The sequence below is a fragment of the Pongo abelii genome, chromosome 15 (assembly GCF_028885655.2).
Source record: "Pongo abelii isolate AG06213 chromosome 15, NHGRI_mPonAbe1-v2.0_pri, whole genome shotgun sequence".
In the NCBI taxonomy this organism is placed as follows: domain Eukaryota; kingdom Metazoa; phylum Chordata; class Mammalia; order Primates; family Hominidae; genus Pongo; species Pongo abelii.
The window spans coordinates 84,782,830-84,796,732 of NC_072000.2; the positions used below are offsets into that span (position 1 = coordinate 84,782,830).

Consider the following 13,903-nt stretch of genomic DNA (forward strand, 5'->3'; position numbering starts at 1 on the left):
TCTAGATAAATCCTTTTGAATCTCTTTGACTAGTTTTCATAATAGGACTAATAGCTAATTGATATTTTATTGTATAAAATTATATATTCCTAGTGTGTCAATAACGAAAAGATTTTACTCAATTTTTTTTTCTTTTTACTTACTTCAGACTTGGCTTCACATGACTTTAATCCATTTTCAGAAACCAAATCCACTCATAGTAGATGAAAATTTGCCATAAACAATCATACTCAAAAAAATGTGCCATTGACATAAGAAATAAGGGCAGGGATGCAAAGATGTTTTTAATGATGGTTCATAGGAATCAGTGCTTAGTTTCTTTTTTTCTTTTTTTCTTTTATTATTATTATTATTATACTTTAGGTTTTATGGTACATGTGCCCAATGTGCAGGTAAGTTACATATGTATACATGTGCCATGCTGGTGCGCTGCACCCACCAACTCATCATCTAGCATTAGGTATATCTCCCAATGCTATCCCTCCCCCCTCCCCCCAACCCACAACAGTCCCCCAAGTGTGATGTTCCCCTTCCTGTGTCCATGTGTTCTCATTGTTCAATTCCCACCTATGAGTGAGAATATGCGGTGTTTGGTTTTTTGTTCTTGCGATAGTTTACTGAGAATGATGATTTCCAATTTCATCCATGTCCCTACAAAGGATATGAACTCATCATTTTTTATGGCTGCATAGTATTCCATGGTGTATATGTGCCACATTTTCTTAATCCAGTCTATCATTGTTGGACATTTGGGTTGGTTCCAAGTCTTTGCTATTGTGAATAATGCTGCAATAAACATACGTGTGCATGTGTCTTTCTAGCAGCATGATTTATAGTCCTTTGGGTATATACCCAGTAATGGGATGGCTGGGTCGAATGGAATTTCTAGTTCTAGATCCCTGAGGAATCGCCACACTGACTTCCACAAGGGTTGAACTAGTTTACAGTCCCACCAACAGTGTAAAAGTGTTCCTATTTCTCCACATCCTCTCCAGCACCCATTGTTTCCTGACTTTTTAATGATTGCCATTCTAACTGTTGTGAGATGGTATCTCATTGTGGTTTTGATTTGCATTTCTCTGATGGCCAGTGATGGTGAGCATTTTTTCATGTGTTTTTTGGCTGCATAAATGTCTTCTTTTGAGAAGTGTCTGTTCATGTCCTTCGCCCACTTTTTGATGGGGTTGTTTTTTTCTTGTAAATTTGTTGGGGTTCATTGTAGATTCTGGATATTAGCCCTTTGTCAGATGAGTAGGTTGCGAAAATTTTCTCCCATTTTGTAGGTTGCCTGTTCACTCTGATGGTAGTTTCCTTTGCTGTGCAGAAGCTCTTTAGTTTAATTAGATCCCATTTGTCAATTTTGGCTTTGTTGCCATTGCTTTTGGTGTTTTAGACATGAAGTCCTTGCCCATGCCTACGTCCTGAATGGTATTGCCTAAGTTTTCTTCTAGGGTTTTTATGGTTTTAGGTCTAACATTTAAGTCTTTAATCCATCTTGAATTGATTTTTGTATAAGGTGTAAGGAAGGGATCCAGTTTCAGCTTTCTACATATGGCTAGCCAGTTTTCCCAGCACCATTTATTAAATAGGGAATCCTTTCCCCATTTCTTGTTTTTCTCAGGTTTGTCAAAGATCAGATGGTTGTAGATATGTGGCATTATTTCTGATGGCTCTGTTCTGTTCCATTGATCTATATCTCTGTTTTGGTACCAGTACCATGCTGTTTTGGTTACTGTAGCCTTGTAGTATAGTTTGAAGTCAGGTAGCGTGATGCCTCCAGCTTTGTTCTTTTGGCTTAGGAATGACTTGGCGATGCGGGCTCTTTTTTGGTTCCATATGAACTTTAAAGTAGTTTTTTCCAATTCTGTGAAGAAAGTCATTGGTAGCTTGATGGGGATGGCATTGAATCTGTAAATTACCTTGGGAAGGATGGCCATTTTCATGATATTGATTCTTCCTACCCATGAGCATGGAATGTTCTTCCATTTGTTTGTATCCTCTTTTATTTCATTGAGCAGTGGTTTGTAGTTCTCCTTGAAGAGGTCTTTCACATCCCTTGTAAGTTGGATTCCTAGGTATTTTATTCTCTTTGAAGCAATTGTGAATGGGAGTTCACTCATGATTTGGCTCTCTGTTTGTCTGTTATTGGTGTATAAGAATGCTTGTGATTTTTGCACATTGATTTTGTATCCTGAGACTTTGCTGAAGTTGCTTATCAGCTTAAGGAGATTTTGGGCTGAGACAATGGGGTTTTCTAGATATACTATCATGTCATCTGCAAACAGGGACAATTTGACTTCCTCTTTTCCTAATTGAATACCCTTGATTTCCTTCTCCTGCCTAATTGCCCTGGCCAGAACTTCCAACACTATGTTGAATAGAAGTGGAGAAAGAGGGCATCCCTGTCTTGTGCCAGTTTTCAAAGGGAATGCTTCCAGTTTTTGCCCATTCAGTATGATATTGGCTGTGGGTTTGTCATAAATAGCTCTTATTATTTTGAGATACATCCCATCAATTCCTAATTTATTGAGAGTTTTTAGCATGAAGGGTTGTTGAATTTTGTCAAAGGCCTTTTCTGCATCTATTGAGATAATCATGTGGTTTTTGTCTTTGGTTCTGTTTATATGCTGGATTACATTTATTGATTTGCGTATATTGAACCAGCCTTGCATCCCAGGGATGAAGCCCACTTGATCATGGTGGATAAGCTTTTTGATGTGCTGCTGGATTCTGTTTGCCAGTATTTTATTGAGGATTTTTGCATCAATGTTCATCAAGGATATTGGTCTAAAATTCTCTTTTTTTGTTGTGTCTCTGCAGGCTTTGGTATCAGGATGATGCTGGCCTCATAAAATGAGTTAGGGAGGATTCCCTCTTTTTCTATTGATTGGAATAGTTTCAGAAGGAATGGTACCAGCTCCTCCTTGTACCTCTGGTAGAATTCGGCTGTGAACCCATCTGGTCCTGGACTTTTTTTGGTTGGTAAGCTATTGATTATTGCCACAATTTCAGCTCCTGTTATTGGTCTATTCAGAGATTCAACTTCTTCTTGGTTTAGTCTTGGGAGGGTGTATGTCTTGAGGAATTTATCCATTTGTTCTAGATTTTCCAGTTTATTTGCATAGAGGTGTTTGTAATATTCTCTGATGGTAGTTTGTATTTCTGTGGGATCAGTGGTGATATCCCCTTTATCATTTTTTATTGCATCTATTTGATTCTTCTCTCTTTTTTTCTTTATTAATCTTGCTAGCGGTCTATCAATTTTGTTGATCCTTTCAAAAAACCAGCTCCTGGATTCATTTATTTTTTGAAGGGTTTTTTGTGTCTCTATTTCCTTCAGTTCTGCTCTGATTTTAGTTATTTCTTGCCTTCTGCTAGCTTTTGAATGTGTTTGCTCTTGCTTTTCTAGTTCTTTTAATTGTGATGTTAGGGTGTCAATTTTGGATCTTTCCTGCTTTCTCTTGTGGGCATTTAGTGCTATAAATTTCCCTCTACACACTGCTTTGAATGCATCCCAGAGATTCTGGTATGTTGTGTCTTGGTTCTCGTTGGTTTCAAAGAACATCTTTATTTCTGCCTTCATTTCGTTATGTACCCAGTAGTCATTCAGGAGCAGGTTGTTCAGTTTCCACGTAGTTGAGCGGTTTTGAGTGAGATTCTTAATCCTGAGTTCTAGCTTGATTGCACTGTGATCTGAGAGACAGTTTGTTACAATTTCTGTTCTTTTACATTTATTGAGGAGAGCTTTACTTCCAAGTATATGGTCAATTTTGGAATAGGTGTGGTGTGGTGCTGAAAAAAATGTATATTCTGTTGATTTGGGGTGGAGAGTTCTGTAGATGTCTATTAGGTCTGCTTGGTGCAGAGCTGAGTTCAATTCCTGGGTATCCTTGTTGACTTTCTGTCTCGTTGATCTGTCTAATGTTGACAGTGGGGTGTTAAAGTCTCCCACTATTAATGTGTGGGAGTCTAAGTCTCTTTGTAGGTCACTCAGGACTTGCTTTATGAATCTGGGTGCTCCTGTATTGGGTGTATATATATTTAGGATAGTTAGCTCTTCTTGTTGAATTAATCCCTTTACCATTATGTAATGGCCTTCTTTGTCTCTTTTGATCTTTGTTGGTTTAAAGTCTGTTTTATCAGAGACTAGGATTGCAACCCCTGCCTTTTTTTGTTTTCCATTTGCTTGGTAGATCTTCCTCCATCCTTTTATTTTGAGCCTATGTGTGTCTCTGCACGTGAGATGGGTTTCCTGAATACAGCACACTGATGGGTCTTGAGTCTTTATCCAATTTGCCAGTCTGTGTCTTTTAATTGGAGCATTTAGTCCATTTACATTTAAAGTTAATATTGTTATGTGTGAATTTGATCCTGTCATTATGATGTTAGCTGGATATTTTGCTCGTTAGTTGATGCAGTCTCTTCCTAGTCTCAATGGTCTTTACATTTCGGTATGATTTTGCAGTGGCTGGTACCGGTTGTGCCTTTCCATGTTTAGCGCTTCCTTCAAGAGCTCTTTTAGGGCAGGCCTGGTGGTGACAAAATCTCTCAGCATTTGCTTGTCTGTAAAGTATTTTATTTCTCCTTCACTTATGAAGCTTAGTTTGGCAGGATATGAAATTCTGGGTTGAAAATTCTTTTCTTTAAGAATGTTGAATATTGGCCCCCACTCTCTTCTGGCTTGTAGGGTTTCTGCCGAGAGATCCGCTGTTAGTCTGATGGGCTTCCCTTTGATGGTAACCCGTCCTTTCTCTCTGGCTGCCCTTAACATTTTTTCCTTCATTTCAACTTTGGTGAATCTGACAATTATGTGTCTTGGAGTTGCTCTTCTCGAGGAGTATCTTTGTGGCGTTCTCTGTATTTCCTGAATCTGAATGTTGGCCTGCCTTGCTAGATTGGGGAAGTTCTCCTGGATAATATCCTGCAGAGTGTTTTCCAACTTGTTTCCATTCTCCCCGTCACTTTCAGGTACACCAATCAGACGTAGATTTGGTCTTTTCACATAGTCCCACATTTCTTGGAGGCTTTGCTCGTTTCTTTTTATTCTTTTTTCTCTAAACTTCCCTTCTCGCTTCATTTCATTCATTTCATCTTCCAGGGCTGATACCCTTTCTTCCATTTGATCGCATCGGCTCCTGAGGCTTCTGCATTCTTCACGTAGTTCTCGAGCCTTGGTTTTCAGCTCCATCAGCTCCTTTAAGCACTTCTCTGTATTGGTTACTCTAGTTATACATTCTTCTAAATTTTTTTCAAAGTTTTCAACTTCTTTGCCTTTGGTTTGAATATCCTCCCGTAGCTCGGAGTAATCTGATCGTCTGAAGCCTTCTTCTCTCAGCTCGTCAAAGTCATTCTCCGTCCAGCTTTGTTCTGTTGCTGGTGAGGAACTGCGTTCCTTTGGAGGAGGAGAGGTACTCTGGTTTTTAGAGTTTCCAGTTTTTCTGCTCTGTTTTTTCCCCATCTTTGTGGTTTTATCTACTTTTGGTTTTTGATGATGGTGATGTACAGATGGTTTTTTGGTGTGGATGTCCTTTCTGTTAGTTTTCCTTCTAACAGACAGAACCCTCAGCTGCAGGTCTGTTGGAGTACCTGGCCGGCTGTGTGAGGTGTCAGTCTGCCCCTGCTGGGGGGTGCCTCCCAGTTAGGCTGCTCGGGGGTCAGGGGTCAGGGACCCACTTGAGGAGGCAGTCAGCCCGTTCTCAGATCTCCAGCTGCGTGCTGGGAGAACCACTGCTCTCCTCAAAGCTGTCAGACAGGGACATTTAAGTCTGCAGAGGTTACTGCTGTCTTTTTGTTTGTCTGTGCCCTGCCCCCAGAGGTGGAGCCTACAGAGGCAGGCAGGCCTCCTTGAGCTGTGGTGGGCTCCACCCAGTTCAAGCTTCCAGGCTGCTTTGTTTACCTAAGCGAGCCTGGGCAATGGCGGGCGCCCCTCCCCCAGCCTCGCTGCCGCCTTGCTGTTTGATCTCAGACCGCTGTGCTAGCAATCAGCGAGACTCCGTGGGTGTAGGACCCTCTGAGCCAGGTGAGGGCTATACTCTCCTGGGGCACCGTTTCCTAAGCCCGTCGGAAAAGCACAGTATTCGGGTGGGGGTGGCCTGATTTTCCAGGTGCCGTCTGTCACCCCTGGAAGGGGAACTCCCTGACCCCTTGCGCTTCCCGAGTGAGGCAATGCCTCGCCCCTGCTTCGGCTGGCGCATGGTGCGCTCACCCACTGACCTGCGCCCACTGTCTGGCACTCCCTAGTGAGACGAACAGGGTACCTCAGATGGAAATGCAGAAATCACCGGTCTTCTGCGTGGCTCGCGCTGGGAGCTGTAGACCGGAGCTGTTCCTATTCGGCCATCTTGGCTCCTCCTCAGTGCTTAGTTTCTTAAAGTGACTTTATTTTTTTTGAGATGGAGTCTCACTCTGTCACCCAGGCTGGAGTGCAGTGGCACGATCTCGGCTCACTGCAAGCTCTGCCTCCCAGGTTCACCCCATTCTCCTGCCTCAGCCTCCCGAGTAGCTAGGACTACAGGCGCCCGCCACCATGCCCAGCTAATTTTTTTTTTTTGTAATTTTCATACAGAAAAGGTTTCACCATGTTAGCCAGGATGGTCTCGATCTCCTGACCTCATGATCCACCCACCTCAGCCTCCCAAAGTGCTGGGATTATAGGCGTGAGCCACCACACCCAGACTTACAGTGACTATTTTAAAGGAAACAATCATTGTTTGGATGAATATATTATGACGTTTGTTAAAAACTAATAAATTTAATTGGTATTTCTTTTGTTTTTAGTACCTAGAATTTTGAATTAGAGATTATTAAAAATGGCTTCTATAGCTAAATTTCTTCACAATCTTTCTTTTCTTAATATTCTTGTTGAGTAAATTATTTGGAAGGGTAAAAGCAAGTGGCTTGCTGAGGGAATTGGGTTTGATAAAGTGCGGCTCTAATAGGTTAAAATATTAATATGCTCATCGAAGTACCCAGGTTGATTTCTGAAAAAGCACTTTAGATCCATTACAATTTTCAGATTTTACAACAAAGAAAAAAATACCAATTCAACTGGCAACCTTTTAATTTTTGAAGAGCAGGATGAAATTGACTAGTTAAATATGGCTTGCAGGTTAGTCTTGATCACTTCAAGAGAATAAACATATCTTCATATTTCAGCATGATTTGATTGCCTGTAAGGTTTTAAATGTGTCATGTAAGCATTACTGGAAAAATAGCAATTAAATTTTTGTTAGAATTTTAGAAAGGCCGAAACTAGAAAATGATTTTTAAAAAGTTTTTAAAATCACCAGTTTAACATGTATTGTACACTCACTGTGTGTTCTGGAGTCAAGGCAATGCTTGCCTTCAAAAGCCCATACAATCTAGTAGAAGAGCATTTCCCAAACGTCAATGTTCACCTATAGTTTTACTACTGTTTTCTCTTACATTTACTTAAAAGTTAACCTTGTACTCTAAATCTCTGTATAGGGGAGGCTTAAAAGATGGAGAGAAGCACAGAGCTGTATTTGCATATTAGTTTACATATGACTTCTTATCAGAGCATGGAGTAGTTATAAATGAGATAACTGGAGTATTGTAGAGTTAAAGCTCTCTCAAATCTTCCTATGGTTGCCACTACTATTCCTAAGCAATATCTGTAAAAATCAACGTTAATAATCCATTAGTGATATATATTTATAGTCATTAAAATAAAAATGTTTATGCATCACCTACAATCTTGAATTGTACCAGGAATTATACATAGCATGCTTTAGAAGCTACTGTTGTAGAAGATTTAAGATATGTACAGAAATAGCTGACTTGAGAAAGTGCTAACAGCCATTAATTGCTGTGAGCAAGGTATAAACAAATCACAGAGATTCAATGAGAGAGAAATGAGTTCAAGGAACAAAACATGTACTTATATCACACACATGCTTACATTGAACAAATATGACAGGGCTTTGGCAAACTCTGCTTCTGTAGACTCTGCTGAAAGCCATTATTAACGCTTCCTCACCTACCTCATCTTATCCTGTAAAACATCTGTTTGTTTAAAAAGAAACTGTATACTAACTCTTCAACTACAAGTTAAAAATCATGACTTTTCTTTCAAGGGGAAGAAGGATGGGGAATAAACATGCCTTCTGCAGTTTTACTAAAAAATTCCAATGTTAATTAAAACCCTATATTTAGTATGGGTAAAGGTAATAAATGGGGATGTCTTGGACAAAACCATGCTCCTTTGTGAATTCAAATTAGCAATGCTGTGTTACCGGCTGACTTTTGAACATTCTGTTCTATTTGAAACAGCTGAGACAGGAAGGAAGCCTGTATGTCCTACAGAAACCCAATTAGGCTTGATGAAAGACAGGCCATGAAATGCTTCTCTTGTCTACCAAGACAGAGAAAATGTTGTGTTAGATTCAGCTTTGAAATGAATTCTAAATATAAGCTTTTAGATCAGGCGTTGTCCAGTTAGCTTGGTCAACTTAAGACAACATTACATTTTGCTCTCACAATTGTGGATGTTGGTCCTGCTCAAAATCTTGACAGGCTTCTAGAAAGCTAATCCTTTTTGTCCTGGTGATTGCCACAGGAATAAACAGAGGAGATGGCTCTAGCCTTGGATTGATTGAAAGAGAACCTGACTTGCTCACTTCCTGCTAACCCTTCCCTATACCAGCAGTGTGGTCATGTTGGATGTTTCAGTGCCTTCTTACAACAGCAACAACAGAAGAGAAGCCAGCTGCCAACATGGTCTGCTATTCCAACAGTTATTTGTCTGTCAACAGTAATATAGTCAGAATCTACAACTGAAATTCTAATAGTGATCCTCTCCCAAACTGAGATGTGGATAAATGTTTTCTTGTGCCTTGTCCTTACAAACCTCTTTTCAAAAGACTCTTGAGCATCTTTCTTTCCTCTGAACCCCCAATGCAGTTTATTGGGGCCACTTTTTTGGGGCCACCTTTATAGCATTTAGCCCTTTTCATTTTTGTACCACAGTAATTTGTATGAATGATTTAAATTCCTAAGGGTTGGTAATGTTTTTTCTTATGATGCCATTCTCTTGAGCTCCTAGCACAGTGCCTTGGTTTGCATTAGAAATCCAATAAATGTTTGATTAATGCTGTGTTTAGAAAAACAACAACAAAAACATGAACATCCTCCAACTACAACAAAAAAGGCAGATATTTTTGTTTCATTTTGTTCACTGATGTGAGTCCCATGCACCTAGAAATTTCCTGGCACACAGCTGACACTCAATAAATATTTGTTGAATGAATAAGTATTATGACTTTCCAAAGAGCTTGGAGAGTATCTATTTGATTGGCAAATACAGAAAAGGAAACATGTCATATAATGTGTAAAGGAAGAAGTAGATTAGTAATTTCTTCTTCCTCTAGACCAGAGGTTGGAAAACCTTTTCTATAGAGGGCCAGACGGTAAATACTTTAGTCTTTGTGGGCCATATGGTTTCTGTAGCAACTATTCAACTCTACTGTTCAGTGCAAAAGCAGCCAAAGACAATATGTGAATAAATGAGTGTGGTTGTATTCCAATAAAACTCTATTTACAAAAACAGTTGGCAGGCAAGATTGGACCCATAAGCAGTTTGCCAGCCTCTGCTCTAGAGCACCTGTGTTTGTTAGAAGTAAGGTAACTAGATAACTATTCTCTCCTTTAATACCATGCTTTCTGCATCTTTATACATTTGTTCCCCAACCCCACACCCACAGGTACTGTGTTTTGCAACATGGTAGCTGTACAGTATGTTTGTTGCATTAAACTGAGTCTTACACTGATTTCCTGGAACTGTAGTTTTCAGTAGAACCAGTGAACTCAAGTCCCTATAAGTTGCCTTTTCTTTGAATTCTGTCTTAGCAAAAGTGGGTAAAGTTAATAGCTACTGAAATAATGTCTTCTGAAACTGATGGAGTAAGGGGCACATTCTCTCTTGAGTTCCTATTTCTCTTATCTGAAGCATTTTCTTCAGGATGTCAATGATGTATCAGAGCTGGCTCTTCTGATTATCCATGAAGACAAGAAATGACTAACACAACTTTCTCACTACTCATTTAAGCTCACTCTTCTTTTAAAGGTGCCTCCTCTCTCAGTCTTTTGTAAAAAACTTATTTTCATGAAAGGAATATGAGAAAATGACCATTGGTATCTACAATTGGCAAAAATGTGTTCCTATATTTTCCTCTCCAATGACTACCAAAAATGTTATATTCCTGTGAGTTTTATGTTAAATTACTATATTATTTCAGGCCAGGAATCTGTGACATATGGTGATAGTCAATAAACGCATTGCTAAAATATATCTGTTTTAAAATATTCAAGTAGTATTAATGTGGAACAACACCATCATAAAATGTGTTCTGCAGCTCTATCCTATATTGCACTATCTACTTGCAAAATTTTCAAATTTATTTTTCATTTTGCTAAGTGCTGGCCCCTCTTATGAGCTAGGCCTGATTCCCTCTTCAGCTGCAAATGTAATTTTAAACAGAACTCCAATGAGATTACTTGCTGAACATGTTAAACATTCATAGCTTTGCCATATGCTGTTATGGAAATTGCATTGATTTATAGCAATTTGGGTGCCACTAGATAGCACTGATTCACCTGATACCAACTCTAAGTGTATTGGGAAATAATGTTTTAAATGTTTCATTTGCATCTAGACCTCTGTTGAACTAAGAGGCATGTACTATGTTTATGTATTTTTGGAGAACACTAATTTTTACATATTGAAAATATATTCCTGCATTTGGTGACTTCTAGAAAAAATTAGGTATATAAGGTCTAAATTTATACTGTAATGGCACAGTGGTCAATGACGTAAATTACTAAAGCCAGGCAGACTTAGGTTTTAATCCCGATTCAACCATTTAATTATTACTCTACAGCCTTGCTTTCTTCAATGGCATAAGAAGAAAAATAATCATGCCTATCTGAGAGGATTTCTGTGAATATTAAATATGATAATGTATATAAGGCATGTAACACCTACAAAAAGAAATGTCTTGTGGTTTGTTCTAAAATATGCTTGATAATCATTAGCTCTCATAGCCTAAACTTTGTATTTCTGTATAGGTTAGTGGCACTCCTTTAAATGGTGCAAAAATGCTTGAATTTGTAGGACCTGACTGGGAATGTTGGAAGATGATTTAGGGAACTTAAAAATTGCCATACGAGACAAGGTCACTACTATAGTGAATATACGGATCTATTAAAAATAAAGGTAAAAAGGAACAAAGTCACAGGATGCTGTCTTCACAGTAAGGGTATCAATAACCTGTCCTAATTGTGTTAATTTTTATTTGGAAGGGAGGAAGTATAATGCTCATTTTAAGCATGCTAAGAAGGAGTTATGGAAATGAACACTGTCTTTATATCCACTGAGCATTCTGTCCAATTACATTCAGAGGAGGAAAGACGCTTCTTAGAAATAATTATATTTCACTGTAATAAGTGAATATATACAGTGTAATGAATATTCATACATATTCAAGTTTGTAAGAATATAAAAAAGCCAGAAAACCTTTAGCTTTTTTTTAATTGACTTGGAGTGCACATTTGAATATAGATAGACTCCCTCTGGGTCAGCATTCTCAACAGGGGCCATCTTTGCCCTCCAGGGGACATTTGACAATGTCAGGAGACATTTTTCGATGTTACAACTTGAGATGGGAGATGTTACTGACATCTAGTGCATACAAGTTAGGGATGCAACTAAATATACTGCAACGCATAAGACTACCTCTACCACAGTGAATTAACTGGCCCCAAATATCAAGAATGCCAAGGCTGAGAAACTCTGCTCTAAACTGAGAGCTGCCCAAGGTCAAATGGATTTAAAATCACCCAGATCCCAGATGGATACTGGGTAAGCATACATTCTAGAGAATATATGCTTTTTGTTAATATGGTTAAGTCTTCCCAGTGTCCTGTGCTGGCTCCATGGTAATAAACCAAAAGCTGAAGTATTAATATGGAGTTCATATCCCCTCCAGAAGAAAATGACTAGAATTCCAAAGTACAATAAATTATCTGACCACTGCAGACTTCAGTGTAGAGAGCAGCTAGACTTATACATAGAAGAAGGTGACCATCACACCAAGATTTTGACCAACCAAGTGACCAGGGGTTTCTTGGCTCTTAAGCAGCACTAGTTCTCATGAACAAGTTAACATATCAAGCAGTGATGGCATAGACTTAAGGCTTAGGTCCCAGACAAAATGTGATAGGCACAAACTCTGGATTTTTATTCTCTATTTCCACAGAATTGAAAGTCTATTTAATATATCAAGGAAAATATTTTCTTTCACAAGTGCCCTTACACAAACACTGCAGAGGCTGCTTAAGAGGTTGTAGCCTTAAACATGGATACTACTTAAAGACTAAAGAAGTATATAAAGAACATTACTTTGAAACTTTTGGTTCTGTAGTTGGTGTCATCTTGGTGATACTGAAGAGAATTTCTGCGAACGCTGTATTTAGAATATCTTCCATCAGTTCTCTCAGATGAACTGCAGGAATCCTGGAAAAAAAAAAGCAAAGGGTCTGAACTGGTAGATGAAAGAAAATCAGTGCTTGAAATTAGAGTAAGAAAGAGTCTATATGTAGATAAAAATGAAAATAAATAATTACAAAAATTTAGAGATATATAGGAGAATCACAGGCCACCATAGAGAAAGAAGAAGGCTACACGCAGTGGCTCAAACCTGTAATCCCAGCTCCTTAGGAGGCCAAGGTGGGAGGATAGCTCTAGTCCAGGAGTTCGAGACCAGCCTGGGCAACGTGGTGAAACCTCACCTCTACAAAGAAATACAAAAACTAGTCAGATGCGGTGGTGCATGGCTGTAGTCCCAGCTACTCAGGAGGCTGAGGTGGGAGAATGAGGATCTCTTGAGCCCAGGAGGCAGAGGTTGCAGTGAGATTGGGAGATTGTGCTACTGCACTCCAGCCTGGGTGAAAAGAGCAAGGCTCTGTATTTAAAAAAAAAAAAAAAAAAGAAAAGAAAAGAAAAAGAAAAAGAAAATTGTCACTGTGGATAAAACCATAAAAATACAATGCATCCTACAGTGGTTACCTGAATCCTTTTAACAACTAGTCCCTATGCCCATCTACAGTGACTGACACCCTTTAGAACAAGGTTCAAGTAGCAATGTACAGTCCAAAGATGTCATTAATGACACATGCCACATTTGGATGCTGTGTACTATCACTTGGATTGGTACTTAGCATCAATATATTCTTGTTTTAAAAAACTGCTACCTGTAAAACTAGAGCCCTTTTACTTCACTTATCCATAAACAACATCCCACCTTTTAACTATTATGTCACATAGATTTTTAAACTGAAGGATAGCTCCTTTGCCTTTAAAAACATAAAAAGATTCAAGTAATTAAAAAAATTAAGAAAACAAGTTTCCAGGGCCTGCCTTTTTTCTTTTTTTCTCTTCATTTCTTGGGGGAAGAAGGAACACAGTAAACACTCACTATAGACAATTATTTAGACATTTCTATTATTATTTAGGGAGAAATTAGAAAAACAATGAGGACAACTAGGGATTTAGTGTCCCTCAAAGTCCCAAGAAACCTTAAACTTACTGAATGTTCAAGCTGGAAGGGGTATTATAATTCCAAAGTTCTCATGCTTAGTACAAAAACAAAACAAAACAAAAACCTCTAAAAAACTAGAGCCCAGGGAAGTTAAGAATGATTTGCCCAGGGCTGGACAATTTGTGGCAGATTGGACTTGGAACCCAATGCTATTCCCTTTCCACCTAATCAAAAATGTAATGTTTAAATATGGAATTGTAGAGCTGAAACAATTCTTTTTTTTTTTTTTTTGAGACGGAGTCTCACTCTGTCACCCAGGCTGGAGTGCAATGGCGCGATCTCAGCTC

At 38.8% G+C, this 13,903-nt stretch overlaps 1 protein-coding gene across 14 annotated transcripts in view; it reads right to left on the minus strand.

Moving 5' to 3' along the window:
- The window catches only part of CEP128 (centrosomal protein 128), a 449,614-nt gene that overhangs the window by 23,998 nt on the left and 411,713 nt on the right, over positions 1-13,903 (minus strand). For all 14 annotated transcript variants that reach the window (XM_063715661.1, XM_063715658.1, XM_063715660.1 and 11 more), the window contains one exon: positions 12,419-12,532. In XM_063715661.1, coding sequence (XP_063571731.1) covers positions 12,419-12,532 — 114 coding nt within the window. The remainder of the gene's footprint in view (positions 1-12,418; positions 12,533-13,903) is intronic.